General features: G+C 44.1%; 1 protein-coding gene across 1 annotated transcript in view; it reads left to right on the top strand.

The window, feature by feature from the left end:
• Nucleotides 1-22158, top strand: part of LOC120990968 (TAR DNA-binding protein 43-like) — an 81268-nt gene that overhangs the window by 57586 nt on the left and 1524 nt on the right. Inside the window, exon 4 of the mRNA XM_040419859.1 lies at nt 21487-21844. Coding sequence (XP_040275793.1) covers nt 21487-21844 — 358 coding nt within the window. The remainder of the gene's footprint in view (nt 1-21486; nt 21845-22158) is intronic.

Consider the following 22158-nt stretch of genomic DNA (forward strand, 5'->3'; position numbering starts at 1 on the left):
AAACGACACCTAATAATTGATCAACAGTACCTCGCCATTGCGAGGCTTTAAGGATGTTCTCAGACGGAAGTGGCCACTGAGCTTAGAGTGTCATCAGCAGGTTGCAACAGAGAGACTGGAAGAGTCACAGAAAGGCATAGAAGTGGACATCCTTTGGCCACATCCCACACCGATGACCGCTTCACTGTGAACAATGCCCTGCGGAACCGCATGATGAAAGCCACACAATCCAGGGCACATTTGTGACTATTTGTGACAGAATATTTTTTATAAATACTAATTGAAAATATGATTTTTAGCCAAAAATGAGTAAAATGCAATCATAAATGAAAATTGCCTCGAAAGGTGTACATAGCCTTTAACCCCTTAGGGACCGGGCTCATTTTCACCTTCAGGACCAGGCCATTTTTTGCTAATCTGAATGTGTGAATAACTTTAAAACGCTTTGACTTATCCAGGCCCTTCTGAGTTTTTTCGTCACATATTGTACTTCATGACACTGGTAAAATGGAGTAAAAAAAAAAAATCATTTTTATTTATAATAAAAAAAACTAATTTGCCCAAAAATTTGAAAAATTAGCAAATTTTCAAGTTTCAATTTCTCTACTTCTATAATACATAGTAATACCTACAAAAATAGTTATTACTTTACATTCTTCATATGTCAGGATCATTTTGGGAATGACATTTTATTTTTGGGGGACGTTACAAGGCTTAGAAGTTTAGAAGCAAATCTTGAAATTTCTCTGAAATTTTCAAAAACCAACTTTTTAAGGACCAGTTTAGGTCTGAAGTCACTTTTTGAGGCTTACATAATAGAAACCACCCAAAAATGACCCCATTCCAGAAACTACACCCCTCAAGGCATTTAAAACAGATTTTACAAACTTTGTTAATTAAAAAATTTCACTTTTTTGGCAGATTTTCCATTTTAATAATTTTTTTACAGTTACAAAGCAAGGGTTAACAGCCAAACAAAACTCAATATTTATGGCCCTGATTCTGTAGTTTACAGAAACACCCTATATGTGGTTGTAAACTGCTGTACGGGCACACGGCAGGGCACAGAAGGAAAGGAATGCCATACGGTTTTTGGAAGGTAGATTTTGCTGGACTGGTTTTTTGACACCATGTCCCATTTGAAGCCCCCCTGATGCACCCCTAGAGTAAAAACTCAAAAAAGTGACCCCATTTTAGAAACTACACCCTCAAGGTATTCAAAACTGATTTTACAAACTTTGTTAGCCCTTTAGGTGTTCCACAAGAATTAATGGAAAATAGAGATACAATTTCAAAATTTCACTTTTTTGGCAGATTTTCCATTTTAATAATTTTTTTCCAGTTACAAAGCAAGGGTTAACAGTCAAACAAAACTCAATATTTATGGCTCTGATTCTGTAGTTTACAGAAACACCCCATATGTGGTCATAAACCGCTGTACGGGCACACGGTAGGGCACAGAAGGAAAGGAATGCCATACGGTTTTTAGAAGGCAGATTTTGCTTGACAGTTTTTTTGACACCATGTCCCATTTGAAGCCCCCCTGATGCACCCCTAGAGTAGAAACTCCAAAAAAGTTACCCCATTTTAGAAACTGGATAGGGTGGCAGTTTTGTTGGTACTAGTTTAGGGTGCATATGATTTTTGGTTGCTCTATATTACACTTTTTGTGAGGCAAGGTAACAAGAAATAGCTGTTTTGGCACCGTTTTAATTTTTTGTTATTTACAACATTTATCTGAGAGGTTAGATCATGTGGTATTTTTATAGACCAGGTTGTCATGGACGCGGCGATACCTAATATGCATACTATTTTTTTATTTATGTAAGTTTTACACAATTATTTCATTTTTTAACCCCTTAAGGACCGGGCTCATTTTCACCTTAAGGACCAGGCTCATTTTCACCTTAAGGACCAGGCCATTTTTTGCAAATCTGACCAGTGTCACTTTAAGTGCTCATAACTTTAAAACGCTTTGACTTACCCAGGCCGTTCTGAGATTGTTTTTTCGTCACATATTGTACTTCATGACACTGCTAAAATTGGGTCAAAAAAGTTAATTTTTTTGCATAAAAAAATACAATTTTTACCGTAAATTTTGAAAAATTAGCAAATTTCAAATTTTCAGTTTCTCTACCTCTGTAATACATAGTAATACCCCCAAAAATTGTGATGACTTTACATTCCCCATATGTCTACTTCATGCTTGAATTGTTTTGGGAATGATATTTTATTTTTTGGGGATGTTACAAGGCTTAGAAGTTTAGAAGCAAATTTTGAAATTTTCAGAAATCTTCAAAATCCCACTTTTTATGGACCAGTTCAGGTTTGAAGTCATATTGTGAGGCTTAGATAATAGAAACCTCCCAAAAATGACCCCATTCTAGAAACTACACCCCTCAAGGTATTCAAAACTGTTTTTTCAAACTTTGTTAACCCTTTAGGTGTTCCACAAGAGTTAATGGCAGATGGAGAAACAATTTTGAAATTTATATTTTTTGGAAAATTTTCCAATATAATCAATTTTTTCCAGGAGTAAAACAAGGGTTAACTGCCAAACAACACTCAAAATGGGTTGCCCTGATTCTGTAGTTTACAAAAACACCCCATATGTGGTCGTAAACTACTGTTTGGCCGAACGGTAGCACATAGAAGGAGGGGAACACCATATGGGTTTTGGAAGGCAGATTTGGCAGGACTGGTTTTGTTTATACCATGTCCCATTTGAAGCCCCCTGTTGCACCCCTAGAATAGAAATTTCAAAAAAGTGACTCCATCTAAGAAAGTACACCCCTCAAGGTATTCAAAACTGGGTTTACAAACTTTGTTAACCCTTTAGGTGTTCCACAAGAGTTAATGGCAGATGGAGAAACAATTTTGAAATTTCTATTTTTTGGAAAATTTTCCAATATAATCAATTTTTTCCAGGAGTAAAACAAGGGTTAACTGCCAAACAACACTCAAAATGGGTTGCCCTGATTCTGTAGTTTGCAAAAACACCCCATATGTGGTCGTAAACTACTGTTTGGCCGAACGGTAGCACATAGAAGGAGGGGAACACCATATGGGTTTTGGAAGGCAGATTTGGTAGGACTGGTTTTGTTTATACCATGTCCCATTTGAAGCCCCCTGTTGCACCCCTAGAATAGAAATTTCAAAAAAGTGACTCCATCTAAGAAAGTACACCCCTCAAGGTATTCAAAACTGGGTTTACAAACTTTGTTAACCCTTTAGGTGTTCCACAAGAGTTAATGGCAGATGGAGAAACAATTTTGAAATTTCTATTTTTCGGAAAATTTTCCAATATAATCAATTTTTTCCAGGAGTAAAACAAGGGTTAACTGCCAAACAACACTCCAAATGGGTTGCCCTGATTCTGTAGTTTGCAAAAACACCCCATATGTGGTCGTAAACTACTGTTTGGCCGAACGGTAGCACATAGAAGGAGGGGAACACCATATGGGTTTTGGAAGGCAGATTTGGTAGGACTGGTTTTGTTTATACCATGTCCCATTTGAAGCCCCCTGTTGCACCCCTAGAATAGAAATTTCAAAAAAGTGACTCCATCTAAGAAAGTACACCCCTCAAGGTATTCAAAACTGGGTTTACAAACTTTGTTAACCCTTTAGGTGTTCCACAAGAGTTAATGGCAGATGGAGAAACAATTTTGAAATTTATATTTTTTGGAAAATTTTCCAATATAATCAATTTTTTCCAGGAGTAAAACAAGGGTTAACTGCCAAACAACACTCAAAATGGGTTGCCCTGATTCTGTAGTTTGCAAAAACACCCCATATGTGGTCGTAAACTACTGTTTGGCCGAACGGTAGCACATAGAAGGAGGGGAACACCATATGGGTTTTGGAAGGCAGATTTGGTAGGACTGGTTTTGTTTATACCATGTCCCATTTGAAGCCCCCTGTTGCACCCCTAGAATAGAAATTTCAAAAAAGTGACTCCATCTAAGAAAGTACACCCCTCAAGGTATTCAAAACTGGGTTTACAAACTTTGTTAACCCTTTAGGTGTTCCACAAGAGTTAATGGCAGATGGAGAAACAATTTTGAAATTTATATTTTTTGGAAAATTTTCCAATATAATCAATTTTTTCCAGGAGTAAAACAAGGGTTAACTGCCAAACAACACTCAAAATGGGTTGCCCTGATTCTGTAGTTTTCATAAACACCCCATATGTGGTTGTAAACTACTGTTTGGCCGAACGGTAGCACATAGAAGGAGGGGAACACCATATGGGTTTTGGAAGGCAGATTTGGCAGGACTGGTTTTGTTTATACCATGTCCCATTTGAAGCCCCCTGTTGCACCCCTAGAATAGAAATTTCAAAAAAGTGACTCCATCTAAGAAAGTACACCCCTCAAGGTATTCAAAACTGGGTTTACAAACTTTGTTAACCCTTTAGGTGTTCCACAAGAGTTAATGGCAGATGGAGAAACAATTTTGAAATTTCTATTTTTTGGAAAATTTTCCAATATAATCAATTTTTTCCAGGAGTAAAACAAGGGTTAACTGCCAAACAACACTCAAAATGGGTTGCCCTGATTCTGTAGTTTGCAAAAACACCCCATATGTGGTCGTAAACTACTATTTGGCTAAACGGCAGGACATAGAAGAAGGGGAACGTCATTTTTGGAAGGCAGATTTTGCTGGACTGGTTTATTGACACCATGTACCCTTTCAAGCCCCCTGATGCACCCCTAGAGTAGAAACTCCATAAAAGTGACCCCATCTAGGAAACTACGGGATAAGGTGGTTGTTGTTTTGGGACTATTTTTGGGGTAAATTTGATTTTTGGTTGCTCTATATTAGTCTTTTTTGAGGCAATGTAACAAAAAAATGTAATTCTAAAATTGTTTCTACATTCACTATTTGGTTTTGTGGAACACCTAAAGGGTTAACATAGTTTGTAAAGTAACTTTTGAATACCTTGAGGGGTGTAGTTTCTTAGATGGGGTCACTTTTTTGGAGTTTCTAGTCTAGGCTACATCAGGGGGGGCTTCTAATGGGACATGGTGTCAAAAAAAAAACTGTCCATCAAAATCTGCCTTCCAGAAACCATATGGAGTTCCCTTCGTTCTATGCCCTGCCGTGCGGCTATATAACCATTTACGACCACATATGGGGTGTTTCTGCAAACTACAGAATCGGGGCAATAAATATTTAGTTTTGTTTGGCTGTTAACCCTTGCTTTATTACCGGCAAAATGGATTCAAATTGAAATTTTGCCCAAAAATTGGTGTTTTGGCACAGTTTTTATTTTATATTTTTAACACCGTTCATCCGAGGCGTTTGGTCAAAAGTTATTTTTATAGCGACGACTTTTACGCACGCGACGATGCCCAATATGTATGGCTCTCAGACTTTGGAGACACTAAGCAGGCATCCTAAAACTGCGGCCCTCCAGATATTGTAAAACTACAATTCCCACCATGCCCTGCTGATGGCTGTAGGTTGTCTGGGCATGCTGGGAGTTATAGTTTTACAACATCTGGAGGGCCGCAGTTTGAGGATGCCTGCTCTAAAACTAATATTTTTTGGGGAAAGAAAAATTGTTTCCGTGTCTCCAAAGTCTGAGAGCCATAGTGTTTTATGTTCTCTAGTGGACTGTTGAGGATTATAAAAATTTAGTACTCCATGGAAGTGTGATACTCCCTGAAGCAATTGATAATGCAGAGGCCCGGATGATCGGGGCAAGTGTCACATTGAGTAGTGGTGTCCTTCCGTATCCCCCTCTTGTGACACACTCTGCACTTTTTTTGGGTTCGTCCCTTCTTTCCAGTATGGGGGACCACACCTGGAAAGTGTTGGCCAGGGACGATCCGGGCGCCTCCAATTCCCGAGGTACTCCGGCCTGCTCTTTCCCGGTCCGAAAAGATCAGGTCTTTGAGGACTGCCTCATAGAACTGGAGGAATGTCCCTGTGCTGCCAGCGCTTCGGGATAGTACAAAAGAGTTGTACATGGCAACCTGTACCAAGTAGACCGCAACTTTTTTGTACCATGCCCGGGTTTTGCGCATGGCGTTATATGGCGTGAGGACTTGATCAGAGAGATCAACTCCTCCCATATACCGATTGTAGTCGACGATACAATCGGGCTTGAGGACCGTTGCCGCGGTACCTCGCACAGGGACAGGGGTGGTGCCGTTACCGTGGATTGTGGACAGCATAAGGACATCCCTCTTGTCCTTATACCTGACCAGCAACAGGTTTCCACTGGTAAGGGCACGGGTCTCACCCCTGGGGATAGGTACCTGGAGGGGGTAGGCAGGGAGGCCGCGTTGATTTTTCCGCACGGTCCCACAAGCGAACGTGGATCTGGCGGCAAGGGACCTGAACAAGGGAATGCTGGTATAAAAGTTATCCACGTACAAGTGGTAACCATTATCCAGCAGTGGGTACATAAGGTCCCACACGAGTTTCCCGCTAACACCCAGAGTGGGGGGACATTCTGGGGGTTCAATACGGGAATCTCGCCCCTCGTACACACGAAATTTGTAAGTGTACCCTGAGGCACTCTCACAAATTTTGTATAGCTTCACGCCATACCTCGCCCGCTTTGTGGGAATGTATTGGCGGAAACTGAGTCTCCCCTTGAACGCAACGAGAGACTCATCAACCGCGACCTCCCTTCCAGGTACGTAGGCCTGCTGAAATGTGGCCCCAAAGTGATCGATGACCGGCCGTATCTTATACAGCCGGTCATAGGCAGGATCACTTCGGGGGGGACATGCTGCATTATCGGAATAATGCAGACATTTCCGGATGGCCTCAAACCGGTGACGTATCATGACCATACTGTACAGTGGGGTCTGGTATAGGACGTCCCCACTCCAGTATTGCCTGACACTGGGTTTTTGGACTAGACCCATATGCAGCACGAGGCCCCAAAATGTCCTCATTTCGGCTGCACTGACCGGCGTCCAGCCACCGGGTCTAGCCAAAACTGAGCCTGGGTTTTGAGCGACGAACTGTTGGGCGTACAGATTCGTCTGCTCCACCATCAAATTCACCAGTGAGTTACTGAAAAAAAAACTAAAATAGTCTATTTCAGTAAACCCCACTGTGGGAATCTGGATTCCAGGATTGCCAGCAAAATCCGGAATCTCAGGCTCAAAGTCCACTGGGGGACACCAGCTAAGTTCATCGGCAGGGGGCTCCGGTGGACTTATTTGGTGGGCCGGGAAACCAGTACGAACCCCAGGGCGGCTCGTACTAGGGTGGGCCACAGGATCCCTAGCATGTGGGGCCCCTGGCTCCGCCTGGCGGCGTCTCCGCCGCCTTGGTGGCTCATCGTCATCAGATGATGATGAGGAGGATGCGGATGACAAAAGGAATGTGGGGTCATCCTCATCCTCACTGGGGCTCTCAGAGTCGGAGGCAATCTGGGCGTATGCCTCCTCGGCCGAGAACATCCGGTGGGCCATGGGTGTGTGTGCGTGTAGGTGTGCGTGTGTGGCAAACTTTATTATATGTGCGTGTGTGTGGGGGCAACGGGTGTTCGCGTACTAAAAAGTCCAGGCAACGCTGATCAGCGGTCGGTGGGGTGGTGGGGCGGGCGATGCGCTAACAGTGGACGGACGCTAAAAAGTGCCGGCCAGTCAGCGCACGCAGAAAAAAAAAAGTGGTGGTGAGTGGGGGGTGGGGGGGGCTGGTGGGGGGTGGGTGGGGGGGGGGGGGCAGGTGGGGGGGGGGGGAAGTGGCTGGTGGGGGGTGGGTGGGGGGGCAAGTGGCAGGAGGGGTCTGGGTTAGGGTTAGATGGAAGTTTGGAAGTTTGGAATAAAAGTACTTTTTTTTTTTTTTTCTAACTTACTTTTCCCTTCTTTCCCTGCCTAACGGTGCCTCTCCCTCACTGACCCTAACCTACCTGGGTGGCGATGGGTGCAGGAGGGTGATGGATTCCGATTAGGGGGACACAGGAGCTGGTGCTGGACGATGCTGCACGGTCAGGGTGCTGGACAGGAAGAGGAGGGGAGAGAGGAGCGCAGGAAGTTTGAATCTCGCGCCTCTCTCCCCTGCACCAATCAGCACCCTGGACAGCGGCATTCAGCACCAGGGCCAGCACCGCCTCTCCAAATCCTCGGACTGCGATAGGTGGTGTATAATTACGCCACCGATCGCAGTCTTTTTCCGGTTCATCGGGTCACAGGACACCCGAATGGACCGGAAACGCAGAAAACCGCAGGTCTGAATTGACCTGCGGTTTTCTGCGATCGCCGATACGGGGGGGTCAAATGACCCCCCCCTGCATTGTTACGGGATGCCGGCTGAATGATTTCAGCCGAAATCCCGTTCCGATTAACCCCTGCGGCGCCGGAGTTCCGATTTTAAGTCAGGACGTACCGGTACGTCCTCGGTCCTTAAGGACTCGGGAAATAGGGCGTACCGGTACGTCCTAGGTCCTTAAGGACTCGGGAAATAGGGCGTACCGGTACGTCCTAGGTCCTTAAGGGGTTAAACAAAAAAAAAATCATGTTTTAGTGTCTCCATATTCTAAGCCATACTTTTCTAAGTTTTTGGGCGATTATCTTAGTTAGGGTCTCATTTTTTGCGGGATGAGATGACGGTTTGATTGGCACTATTTTAGGGTGCGTATGACTTTTTGATCGCTTGCTATTACACTTTTTGTGATGTAAAATCACAAAAAAATAGTTTTTTAGCACAGTTTTTATTTTTTCGGTGTTCATAATAGGGGTTAGGTCAAGTGATATGTTTATAGAGCCAGTCGATACGGACACGGCGATACCTAATATGTCAACTTTTTTTTTCCCCCTAATTTAAAAAAAAAATTTTTAACTTTATTTGGGGAAAATGACGTTTTTGTTTATTTTTACTTGAAACTGTATTGGAATGCATTAGCTGTATGAGTAATACAGTGTGCATTACTCATACAGCTTCCGGCCTGTGAGATTCAGTGGGCTGGATCTCACAGGCTCATCACAGGAAGGAAGCGCTGATGCCTCAGGAAGGCAACGCGCTGCCTTCCATGCCATCGGGTCCCCCCTACAGCCCCACGGAAACCCGATAGCACCGCCGCAACCTGTAAAAGCCGCAAACCGCAGGTCTGAATTGACCTGCGGTTTGCGGCAATCGCCGACACGGGGGCGAGGGGCGCATTGTCCCCGGGTGCCTGGTCAATGATTTGAGCAGGCACCTTATTCCAATCACTGTCCGCCAGGCGGCGGTGACCGGCACTACACATAACGTACCGGTACGTCATGTATCCTTAATTACCGGGACATCATGCCGTACTGGTACGTCATGTGTCCCAAACAGGTTAAGGGAGGTAAGAGGCACCCAAGTGTCACATCAGACCATTTGAAAGGGCTGTTTCACACGAGCGGATGCCGTGCGTGACATCCGGTGCGTGAATGAGAGCCAAGACCCGCTGAAGACAGAAGAAGCACGGAGCATTAACATGATTGATAATGCTCCGTGCCTCTCTGTGATCTTTTTACTACAAAATTACAGTGAGATAAAGTTGTTAGGGATCAACCGATTATCGGAGTTACCGATATTATGGGCTGATATTCATGATTTTTAAAGTTATCGGTATCGGCATCTAACCTTGCCGATAATGCGTCCAGCGCGCTATCACAGAACATGAGCGCGCTGCTGTCAGCACACTCATGTTCCATCAGCAGCACAGGGAAGGAGTCACTCTCTCCCCCCTGTGCCGCGCTCCAATGAAGAGAGAGGGGAGGAGGAGGGGCGGGCGCACTGCGCCACCAATGATAATTAACGTCTTATACAAATACAGGAGGCGGTGCCAAGCCTATATGACAGGAAGCTACGATCAGCGGCAGTTAACCCCTCAGGTGCCACTATGTGATTCTGCGCCGACACAGCCGCCTCCTGTATTAAACGTTAATTATCATTGGTGCCGCAGTGTGCCCTCCCCCCACTCCCCAGTATTAAAATCATTGGTGGCACAGTGTGCCCCCCCACCACCCAGTATTAAAGTCATTGGTGGCAGTGGCCACAGGGTCCCCTCCCCTCCATTGGTGGCAGTGGCAGCTTCTGATCGGAGCCCCAGCAGTGTAATCCTGGGGCTTACACTCCTGTCCGCAGCGGGTCTTGGCTGTTATTCACGCAGCGGATGTCACGCACGGCATCCGCTCGTGTGTAACAGACCAAACTGTTTACATCAGCGTGGTCTGTGTGCTGGACAACCTGGAAGGGTACATGACCACAGGCGTCATCGTCTTGCATGGGCCAGGAAGCACCTACGCTGGATGAGGTACCATAGGGCCTCAGTGCTGTTCACTGATCAAAGTTGATTTACGCTGAGCAGAAATTATGGCCGCCAACAATGTTGGAGATGCAAAGCACTATGCATCAGCCACTGTTGTCACCAGACTGTCACAGCCTTTGGTGTGAGCTGTGACACTTTTGCCACACTTGCTGTTGCCTGTGGCAACGTGTTGTTTCAGCATGCAGGGGCAGTGTCACGGCCTTTGTGGTGTGTGCCGTGACATGGTTGCCTTGCATGTTGTTGCCTGCGGCAACGTGCTTTTTATGCTGGTGTGTGCACTTCCCCTTTAAGTTGTTTCCTCCTCTGTCCGTTGCTGGGGGGGTTAACCACCTTGTTGGGTGTGGTCACTAGGTGCTTCAACTTACCTGTGGCTAGAGGCCAGGAGTCAGTGGTACTTCAGCCATGGTGTGTGCTGGAGTTATGCTCCTGGTCTTCATGTTTCATCTCCCAGAGTGAAGGCCTCCCTAGTGGGACATTGAGGTCTCCAGCGTTGTCTTCCCTTCCTTACATGTGTTGTATGTTTGGTGTGGGGTTTTGATTTGGTGTGTTGTAATATTTAGCTTGGTGTTCCATGTCTGGTATGTTTGGTGATATCTTCCAGCATGGTTGCTTGCCATTTCCCATTTGTTGTCTTCCTCCGGAAGGGGGCTGTTTTCCCGGAGGGGTGAACCAATAGTCTGTATGCTGCGCTGCCCGGGGCCGCCGTGCATCTTGCTGCATGGGGGTCCAGGCAGTTACTGGTGAGCTGGTTTCCTGTATGTGTTGTTTGTACGGTGCCCGGTTTGGTGTGTGGGTTCCTGTACGTATGCGCGGATTCTGGTCGTGGTGGCAGCGGCAGGTAAGTGTGTTTTCCGGTGTTCTTACCTGCCGATCCAGTTGCTGCATATGGTCTTTTCCTTGCCCTGATTCTAGGCCTTCTGAGACTCCTGTTCTTCCGTGTCCTGGAAGAACAGGGTGCCTCTCCTTAGCTCCTTTGTGAGGGATTCTCAGGGCCTCAGGTATACAGGGTATGAGCCGTCCTACTTTCCAGGTCCGCTCATACGGTGAGGAGTTAGGGCGAGGTATAGGAATGCAATAGGAGGTGACCTGCTCCCCTTATCCTTGTGCTCAGGCCTAGTTGCTTTCCTTATCCCCCAGTCATCGTACGGTGGGGGGTTTTCCCCACTCCCCATCATGACACAGACGAGCCTTTGTGAGTGGTGTTACAGTGTGGGCAGTAGGGTTGCATCCGGTATCAAAATTTCGATACCCAATTAATACTTTTGTACCAGTATAGATTTGATACCAGAATTTGCTTTATCTTATGAGGGATCATGGCGTGCACCATGCTCGGTGCACGCCATGTTCTCTTCGTCCGCACAGTGGAGAAGGAGGGAGGGAGTCCGTCCCTCCTATGACGTGGCCGCCACTGACATCAATGAAAAGAGCGGGTTTATTGTGACTGTTAGGAGGTTAAGGCCCCTTGCAGACAAGCATTCCTCCCGCAGCGAGTCCGCATCGCAGCTCCCGGCCTGACCTCCCAGCGCTGCCGGGGGTCACATAGCATTATATTGATTCATGATGCTATTTAACCCTTACAGTTCTGGAATGTATTGGATAAGACTGGCATAATGCTTCATTAGCTGCAATAATGATTGATTAGCTGCAAGTACTACCTTCAAGTACTACATTAAGTACAGTTAAGAGATATTGCAGGAGACTGAAGAGATTCAAGAGATACTGCAAGAGATTGGCTTGGAGTTTGCAACTGGCTCATCTGTGTTTTTTGCTGACCATTGCTTGAGAAGAGGTAAGGAATTTGGTCAGGTGTTTGCTATTGTGCGTTTGCTAATGAGCCTAGCTCACTAAGGTGTTACATTTGTTGCTGGGGGAGGAGCTTGTGAAGGAGTGTGTGTGTATATATAGAGACAGACTCATTAGCTGGCCTAATTCATTACCTTCAAGTACTACATTAAGTACAGTTAAGAGATATTGCAGGAGATAGTCAGGAGGTAGGCTGGAAGGTGGAAACAATACAACAAAAAAAAAGGTAAGATTTGTTCAATTTAAATTTACAATTTTTTATTTATTTTTTTCCTCTTTAAAATGGCAGACTTGGTTCAGTGCAGGAATTGTTGCGCATTTATTTCATGTTCCACTCTTTGGAGATTCGGATGCTGTCAGATCTGTAGACAGTTCTCCTTACTGCAGCAGGAAATTGCATTTTTGAAATCAGAGATATTTAAATTATCTGTTAAACAAACTCCAGCTAGGACTGCTGCAATGCCACTGCCACAGAGGACCCCCAGAAATGGCAGATGGGTTACTGTAGGTTCTGGAAGACTTAGAGTGGAGGATAGAAGACATGTCCCACAGTCGGTGGTTCTCCATAATTCATTTGCAGCACTCTCAGAATGTAAGGACAACATGGATATGGACTCAAGCACAGAGGGTGAGAAACCATTGACTCCTATGTCTAATGTATGCAAGACTGCAGCCAAGGACAAAAAAGATAAAGTGAAGTCTCAAAGGAAGCAGCTGTTGCTGGGTGATTCAATCATAAGAAGTGTGGAGCTTAAAGAAAATGGTTTTGTGAGATGTCTCCCTGGGGCTACTGCTAGAAGAGATAGAAGACGTATTATTAATATTGTTAAGCAAGCAAAGCAGGAAGGAGACGTGGATGTTCTTGTCCATCTAGGGACAAATGACCTGGCTTGCAATGAAGTGTCAGAGGTGAAAAAATCTTTTATCACACTTGGTAATGACGTACAGGATTTTGCATCCACCATTTCATTTTCTGAAGTTCTGCCTGTGCATAATGTGTAGAATGATAGGCAGAGGCGCATAAAGGAGTTCAACATATGGCTTGGTAAATGGTGTCAAGAGCAAGGATTTGGCTTTGTTTCTCATGATAGCTCTACTTGGAATGGAAAGGAACTGTACAAAAAAGATGGTTTGCATCTTTCTTTCAAAGGAACAAATGTACTTAGTGAACAACTCCAAGAATTTGCGAAAGAGTATTTAAACTAGGAAGGGGGGGGGCAAAAGAGTGAAAATAAAAGAGTCCAATTGCCCCCCGAAACAATGCCAGAACAGGTCAGAAGCACAGAGGTTAAGAAATGATAAGCTCAGAGTCCTGTCTACAAATGATCGCAGTTTAGGTAAAAAAATCAATGAATTTGCGTCAATAATGGCATCTGAGAATGTAGATTTAGTGGCTGTTACGGAGACATGGTTTAATGAAAGAAATGACTGGGACATAACCATACCAGGGTACTCTTTATACAGAAGAGACAGAGAAGGCAAGAAAGGAGGAGGAGTGACCCTGTATGTAAAAGATAGCATTAAATCTAACCTAATACAAGTTGGTGAGGCCAACATAGTCAGTTTGGGTTACGTTGCAGTTTGATAACCATGCAGTAACTCGTGTAGGTGTGATATATAGACCACCTGGTCAAGTTAAAGAACTAGATGATCTACTAGTTGAAGAAATAGCTAAAATGACAATGAAAGTTATCATTATGGGAGATTTCAATCTTCCAGATATAAACTGGAAAACCAAAATAGCAAGTTCTATCAGGAGTACAGATATTCTAAATTCCCTACTGGGGTTATCTCTACAACAAGTGGTTGAGGAGCCAACCCGGAGGGAGGCCATTTTGGATTTGGTATTCACAAATGGGGATTCGGTATATGATGTCATTGTAGGCGAAACCTTGGGATCTAGTGATCACCAGTCAGTGTGGTTTAATATAAGAACTGTGAAAGAGTCCCACCACACAAAAACAAAAGTTTTAGATTTTAGAAAAACAGACTTTTCAAAAATGAAATTAGTCATAAATGAGTCCTTATCAGACTGGAACGGATTACATGGAGTCCAGGAGAAATGGGACTACTTAAAAGGTGCATTTTTGAAGGCAACAGAAAATTGCATTAGACTTGTCAGTAAAAGCAAAAAAGGGAAGAGACCACTGTGGTACTCAGCAGAAGTGGCCCAAATCATTAAAAATAAAAAGCTAGCATTTTGTAATTATAAAAAAACCCAGAGCAATGAAGATAAGGAAATCTACAAGATTAGGCAGAAAGAGGCCAAGCAAGTTATAAGAACTTCTAAAGCGCAGGCAGAAGAAAAACTAGCTCAGTCTATGAAAAAAGGGGATAAGACATTCTTCAGATATATAAATGAAAAAAGGAAATTAAAATAAGGAATAACTAAATTAAAAACAAAGGACGGAAGGTATGTAGAAGAGAATAAAGGGCTAGCCAACTGCCTTAATGAATACTTCTGTTCAGTTTTTACAAAAGAAAAAGGAGAAGGACCTCCACTAGAAAGGATGACTAATAAATCGTTTGATGCATGTGTCTTTACAGAGGAAGATGTTCTAAGTTTGCTGTCTAAAGTGAAGACAAATAAGTCACAGGGGCCTGATGAGATACACCCAAAATTATTAAAAGAGCTTAGTGGTGAGCTGGCAAAACCGTTAACAGATTTATTTAACCAATCATTAGTAACAGGAGTCGTCCCGGAAGATTGGAAATTGGCAAATGTCGTGCCCATTCACAAGAAAGGTAGTAGGGAGGAATCGAGCAACTATAGACCAGTGAGTCTGACATCAATAGTAGGCAAATTAATGGAAACCCTATTAAAGGATAGGATTGTGGAACATCTAAAATCCCATGGATTGCAAGATGAAAAACAACATGGGTTTACTTCAGGGAGATCATGTCAAACAAATCTTATAGATTTTTTTGACTGGGTGACTAAAATAATAGACGGTGGAGGTGCAGTAGACATCGCATATCTAGATTTTAGTAAGGCTTTTGACACTGTCCCACATAGAAGACTTATCAATAAACTGCAGTCATTGAGCATGGACTCCCATATTGTTGAGTGGATTAGGCAGTGGCTGAGTGACAGACAGCAGAGGGTTGTAGTCAATGGAGAACATTCAAAACAAGGTCATGTTACCAGTGGGGTTCCACAGGGATCTGTACTGGGACCAATTTTGTTTAATATCTTCATAAGTGATATTGCAAAAGGCCTCGATGGTAAGGTTTGTCTTTTTGCTGATGACACAAAGATATGTGACAGGGTTGATGTTCCTGGAGGGAAACGCCAAATGGAAAAGGATTTAGGAAAACTAGAAGAATGGTCAGAACTCTGGCAACTGAAATTTAATGTGGATAAGTGCAAGATAATGCACCTGGGGCGTAAAAACCCAAGGGCAGAATATAGAATATTTGACACAGTCCTGACCTCAGTATCTGAGGAAAGGGATTTAGGAGTAATTATTTCAGAAGACTTAAAGGTGGGAAGACAATGTAATAGGGCAGCACGAAATGCCAGCAGAATGCTTGGATGTATAGGGAGAGGTATAAGCAGTAGAAAGAGTGAAGTGCTTATGCCGCTGTACAGAACACTGGTGAGACCTCACTTGGAGTATTGTGCGCAGTACTGGAGGCCATATCTCCAGAAGGATATAGATACTCTAGAGAGAGTTCAGAGAAGAGCTACTAAACTAGTACATGGATTGCAGGATAAAACTTACCAGGAAAGGTTAAAGGACCTTAATATGTATAGCTTGGAAGAAAGAAGAGACAGAGGGGATATGATAGAAACTTTTAAATACATAAAGGGAATCAACTCGGTAAAGGAGGAGAGCATATTTAAAAGAAGAAAAACTACCACAAGAGGACACAGTTTTAAATTAGAGGGGCAAAGGTTTAAAAGTAATATAAGGAAGTATTACTTTACTGAGAGAGTAGTGGATGCATGGAATAGCCTTCCTGCAGAAGTGGTAGCTGCAAATACAGTGAAGGAGTTTAAGCATGCATGGGATAGGCATAAGGCTATCCTTCATATAAGATAGGGCCAGGGACTATTCATAGGATTCAGATATATTGGGCAGACTAGATGGGCCAAATGGTTCTTATCTGCCGACACATTCTATGTTTCTATGCTGCCAGTGTTATCCAATACATTCCAGAACTGTAAGGGTTACATAGCATCATAAATCACTATAATGCTATGTGAATCCCATCAGTGCTGGGAGGTCAGGCCGGGAGCTGCGATTCGGACTCGCTGCGGGAACAACGCTCATCTGCAAGGGGCCTAAGTCATGAATGATGATTGACTAATCACTATTTTCCTTACACAGAAGAAGCAAACCCATTTCACCACATCATCCAAATGAGATAAACCCACTCAGGCTACTACTATTATATCTGTGCTCCAAACACAGCGGAAATATGGCAAAGACTCCAAGGAAGCACAGAGACTAAACAAAGCTGTGCTGAATACATCTGCATGGACCAAGTGCCTGTATATACGGTTGAGAAAACTGGATTCAGAAAACTGTCACAGCAGTTAGACAGAAAGTATGATATGCCTGGGAGAAACTACTTTATGTGTACAGAAATAACAAAACTCTACATGGAGATCAGAAGAGTGGTTGAGGCGCAACTGGTTGAGGTTCTATTCTTTGCTTGTACTACAGACCTCTGGACAATAAGAGCTACAGATGCATTCATGGCTCTCACCACTCACTTTAAAATGGAAGAATGGGAAATGTAGTCTTGGTGTTTAGGCTGTACGGCTCTGTACACAGATCATACTGCTGAGAGTTTACATGAAGCATTTGAGACAACTCTAACTGAAGAGTGGAAACTGGACATATCCAAAATGTCTGAAATAACAACAGAAAATGCCTCTAATAACATCAGAGCATTTGAAGAATACAGCTGGGTCCCATGTTTTGGTCACAATTTGCACCTGGCAGTAAACAAAGCCCTGGATATTGATAGAGTGGCGGTGTGTTTCTCAAGGTTACGTAAGACCGTTTCTTTATTCTGCCGATCAAATAAAATAGGCCGATAACTGAAAGAAAAACACAAGGCACTTCAGATACCCCAACACAAGCTTATTCACGATGAACCGACCCGGAGGAATTCCATTTATTATACGATGGAGAGGTTCTGTGAACAGCAACAAGCTGTCTGTGCTGTCCTGGCAAAGAAACGAAAAAAAAAATTATATCTTATGCCAAAGGACACAGATGTCACCATTCTGGAGACCGTCAGAGATGTGCTTGCACCAATGAGCGATTTTACTGATGCGTTAAGTGGAGAGAAAGACCCAACCCTGTCTTCTGTTCTTCCTTTGACATGGAAAAAATATGCATTTGCAACTAAGGAGCAATCTGACAGCATCCTTGCCAGATAAATGAAATAAAGGGTCATAGATGACATGAAAAAGAGGTAAAAAAGCAAAAAGTCGGAAATCATTCTCAACACTGCCACATATCTAGATCCAAGATTTAAGGACTCATTTGTGTCTATTGAAGATGAAGTAAAAAAAGAGCTTCTGTGGAGAGCTTCAAGTGGTGGAGCAGAACAGAAAGATGAAGAAGAACATGCAGTTGCACAAGTCACTAAGGGGAAAAAAATCATCTTGAAAGCTTGTTGGCTAACATTGTGATGGAAAAAAGGGATCAGCAGGTGGTTCTGTGGGTACTGAAGATACATCATCTGACAAAAGCCTTTAAGCAATGCTTTGCAATGACTTCTTGTACAGTCAGAGGAAAGAGATTAGTCCAAAAGAAGACCCACTAGCCTGGTGGAAATGCTTCAAGTCTGCTTGTTCTTGCCCATTTTGCAAAAGTGTATCTATGCATTCCCGTCTCTAGTTGTGCATCAGAATGAGTATTAAGTACTTCGGGCCTAATCTGCAGTCCATGAAGAATAAAATTGACTAAATACCATATCAACACCCACTTGTTTTCCACCTCAAACAGGCAAACAAATTCCCAATCCCAGTTTAGTGTGTGATTTCAGAATAGGCCATGTTTTAGTTTGTTATTTATTGTGACAAACTGCCATTTGCCACTGGGCATTGTATAGGACTTATGGCTAGCCTCCTGCCCTACGACTATGGCCCCGGGACATATTACCTTCTTCCATACTGAACTTTCAGCTCCAGAGACTAAGTCCCGTTCGAAGATGGGACTTAGTCGTTTTCTGCATGAAATTGACCGACCGCACAGCCCAAATCTATGGAACTGTTTTGGGCAGGAAATTGTGCTTGCGATCGGTCATAAAGGACTTCCACTAAACTTTTTATCCGCTGGAGGGATTTGTGTGATTTTTGGAAGTGTTTATGTTTGATGTATGCTGAGTTTAAATATGTAATTTTTATGGAGATGGAATGTATGGTTTTAAAGTTACAGTGTATGTTTAAAAACTGTATTTTTACTGTCTGTGATAGTTATGTTAATCCATAATTATATCCCAGACAGAAGGAAGGATTTTGTGTATTCGGGTGGGGATTCCTCTCCTATTGTTCCCACATGTGTATTGGTGATCTCCCTTTGTCCTGGGAGATAATTGAATTGCACTTCGGGTGTCTCCAGGGCAGAGAGGAGGAAACCATGATGCATTGTGGGGACCTGCATAAATACGGGCGGGTAGCCCTCAATAAAGAGTTCAGCTCAGTTCCTGTTTTTCTAACCCTTCAAAACGCAGCCTCGTCTCGTTATTGGAGGGAATTGCTGTATCACGCTGGGGATTGCTATGCTCTGCATATTCCCTGGAGGAGAGATCTTTCCAACACGGTCCTGAATGCTGGAGGTTCATTCAGGGTGGAAGGAAGACGGCGCGGCTCCAGTTAAGCTACGGCGGTTGTGGAGTCTGGAGTGGTCGTGGTGTCCAGTACGGTGCTTGTGGTCCTCGGCGCAAGCTAGGAAGCTTCCATTAACGGAAGAGGATCCGTTACATTTATTTTTTGTAGTTTTATCATATCAGGGTGCCATAGGAGGGTTTGTCTGGGATTTTGATATTGCTGGTCTATGCTAAGATAGGTAGGTCATCAGCAGTGGCATACCACCCATAGAGGCAGATTACGCAGTTGCTATTGGGCCCATGAGTTGAAGGGGCCCAGCCAGGCTGAATGGCCCGCCCCCTTTCTGACCTGAGTACTCTGCTCACTTCCTCCCTGCCCCTGCAACTGCCTGCCAAATCGTTGTGTCTCACTCTGCTGCTGGGGGTCCCTCACATAGAAATCATTACCTAGTGCTGACAGGACCTGCAATAATGTCAGATGCAGCAGTCGGAACTCAGCAGAGAAGAGGGGATGAAGGACTTGCGATGACCTCACCATCATGTGACCAGAACAGGAGGCGGAGCTCAGCAATGCAGTAAAGTAATGAAGAAGAACAGCCATGCATGTGAAGAAGTATGAATTCAATGTAAGTGCCAGGGAAATGCTGGGAGTTGTAGTCCTCTTATACCTCCTGTTATGTAATATCAGAGTATATTATAAGAGAAGGTATAAGAAGAGAGGACTACAACTCTCAGCATGACCAGGCCATTATTATATAATATAAGGGTACATTACAACACCCTGGATTTGCTGGGAGTTGTATATCTCCTTTTATAATATACTCTGATATTACATAATAATGGCTTGGACATGCTGGGAGTTGTATTCCCATCCTCTTATACGTCCCCCTGTAATGTGCTCTGATATTAAATAATAATGGCTTAGAAATGCTGGGAGTTATAGTCCGCTCCTGCTATACCTCCTGTAGTAATGTGCTCTGAATTAGGGCCGGGACGATGCATAGGGGAGGGAAGTCATCCGCCTAGGGCGCCACTTCGCTACCCATAAAGGGGGGCGCACTCATGGCGGTCCAACTTCACAAGCCTCAGACCGCTAGGCCTCAAGCCTGTGAGGCGTTAGAACAGAGCAAGAACCTCCTGCTCTGGGTCTCGCATGATTATATCATCACGTGAGACCCGGAGCAGGAGCAGTGATGTCATTGGGAATGCATGCATCAGGACGCAGCAACACAAGCCACAGCAGGGGGCTGGAGGGAAGCAGGTTTTAGTTTTTTTTATATACTAAATGTCTGCACTGCTGGGGGCACCAGGGATGGGGTGAAGGAGATCATTATATATGCCTGGCGCTACTGGGGAGGAATGGAGGAGCATTATATACATACTGGCACTACGGCGGAACATTATACATATATTGGCACATGGGGGGAAGCATTATGTATTGGAACTAGTGGGCGGGGGCACTACAGGGGGGCATTAGAGCCACTGGGAGCATTATGATTATATTATTACTACTAGAGTACTGTAGGGGCGTTATTATTTGACGCAATATGGAGGGCATTGCTACTAATAGGGAGTATTATCACTATTGGGGGCACCATTACTAATGAGGGCAGTCTAGGTGTATAGTATAGTGTTTGTGGACATAGGGAGGGAGCAGAACTGGCACAGTATTGGGGGTAGCTTCAAGAGTTCCTCCGGGCTTTTTCATATTGATGACCTATCCTTAGGATAGGTCAATATTAAATTGGTGGGGGTCTGACTCCCGGCACTCCCACCGATCAGCTGTTTGAGGAGATGGCGTGCGCTGTGCGCACGTGCCATCTCCCTTCTCTCTTCCTGCTCTGCTGCTGTATGTCTATGGGACAGCAGCAGTGAACAGCACGCGCCGTCTCCTCAAACAGCTGATCAGCGGGGGTGTTGGACTGTGTTTTTAGCACATTATTACAAGATGTGAGCCCCCTTTTTTGATTTTGCACAGGGTGACATTTTGTCTAAAACCGGCCCTGCCTCTCCTGCATGATGTACCTGTCATCATTACAGTTTTAGCAGCAGCAGAGCGGCCCCGGCAGGGTTAGCAGCGCTTTAGTGCTATGACCTTCTCACCACGGTCACCTGCAGAGCCAGGCCAGAAAGGTATCTCCAGCATCCCACAGACACAGCGGGCAGTCCACACATGTGCTGCAGGGTGGAAGAGAGGGGGACACAGTCAGTTTACACTGGGTCATTGGTGTGTATGTATACAGTATATACTAATGTGTGTGTGTGTGTATATATATATATATATATATATATACACACACACAAAACACTATTCACTGCTGACCACACAGCAGCCCCCCATAGACATATGCTTTAAATTCTGAAGGGTGGGTTCAGTCCCTGCCCTTTATTGCCTAATTACTAAGGTGGCGCAAGAGCAGGGCAGATTAAACCGCAAAGAACCATGCGGAAGAGACAACTGTGGTAAATATATCATCTACTGTATTAACTCCGGTACAATTGTCTGTTTTGGAAAAAGGACTTTCCTTTTGTCCATTTAAAAATATTGATTGGTTTCAATTAGAGCTCGATTTGCATAGATTTTTTAGAGCTATTAAACTTAAGATCTGGTTTGATAAGCAGTCCACTGAAACTCCAGTGGTTGGGTCTGTTAGCGGTTCAGAACTCACGCTTAATAATGTACAGCTTCACCTCAAAAGTGATTTTACACCTGTTGTCAATCATGTTGCCTTTGATACTTTTGTTAATGCAGTCAGGATTGATCTGGAGACTTTAAAAACATCAGGAGATGAGGGGATGTGTGTGAAAAGGAATATGAGATTAGAGGAAACCAAGGCCCTGAAGGAACTCTCCAATAACCCTTGTCTGACCATTAAACCTGCAGACAAGGGTGGAGCAGTGGTGGTCATGAATACAACTGACTATGTGGATGAGGTATATCGCCAACTGAACGATGAGAATGTGTATCGTAGGCTCTCAGGTGACCCTAAGTTTGAGTTTCTGAGGAAAATCCATACGGTCCTGGATTCCGCTAGAGAGGAGGGTGTGATTGATGATAGGTTGCACTTCTTTCTCTATGTGGAACGGCCGAGAACTCCAGTAATATATATGTTACCGAAAATCCACAAGTCACTTGTTTCTCCTCCAGGCCGCCCCATAGTATCGGGCATTGGTTCACCATTCTCTCAAATTGCCATTTTCCTAGATAGGATTTTATCACCATATGTTTTGAGAGCTAAATCATACATAAGGGATACCACGCATTTCCTAAATGAGATCAGTAATGTACAACTT

Source organism: Bufo bufo, chromosome 2, assembly GCF_905171765.1.
Source record: "Bufo bufo chromosome 2, aBufBuf1.1, whole genome shotgun sequence".
NCBI classification, from domain to species: Eukaryota; Metazoa; Chordata; class Amphibia; order Anura; family Bufonidae; genus Bufo; species Bufo bufo.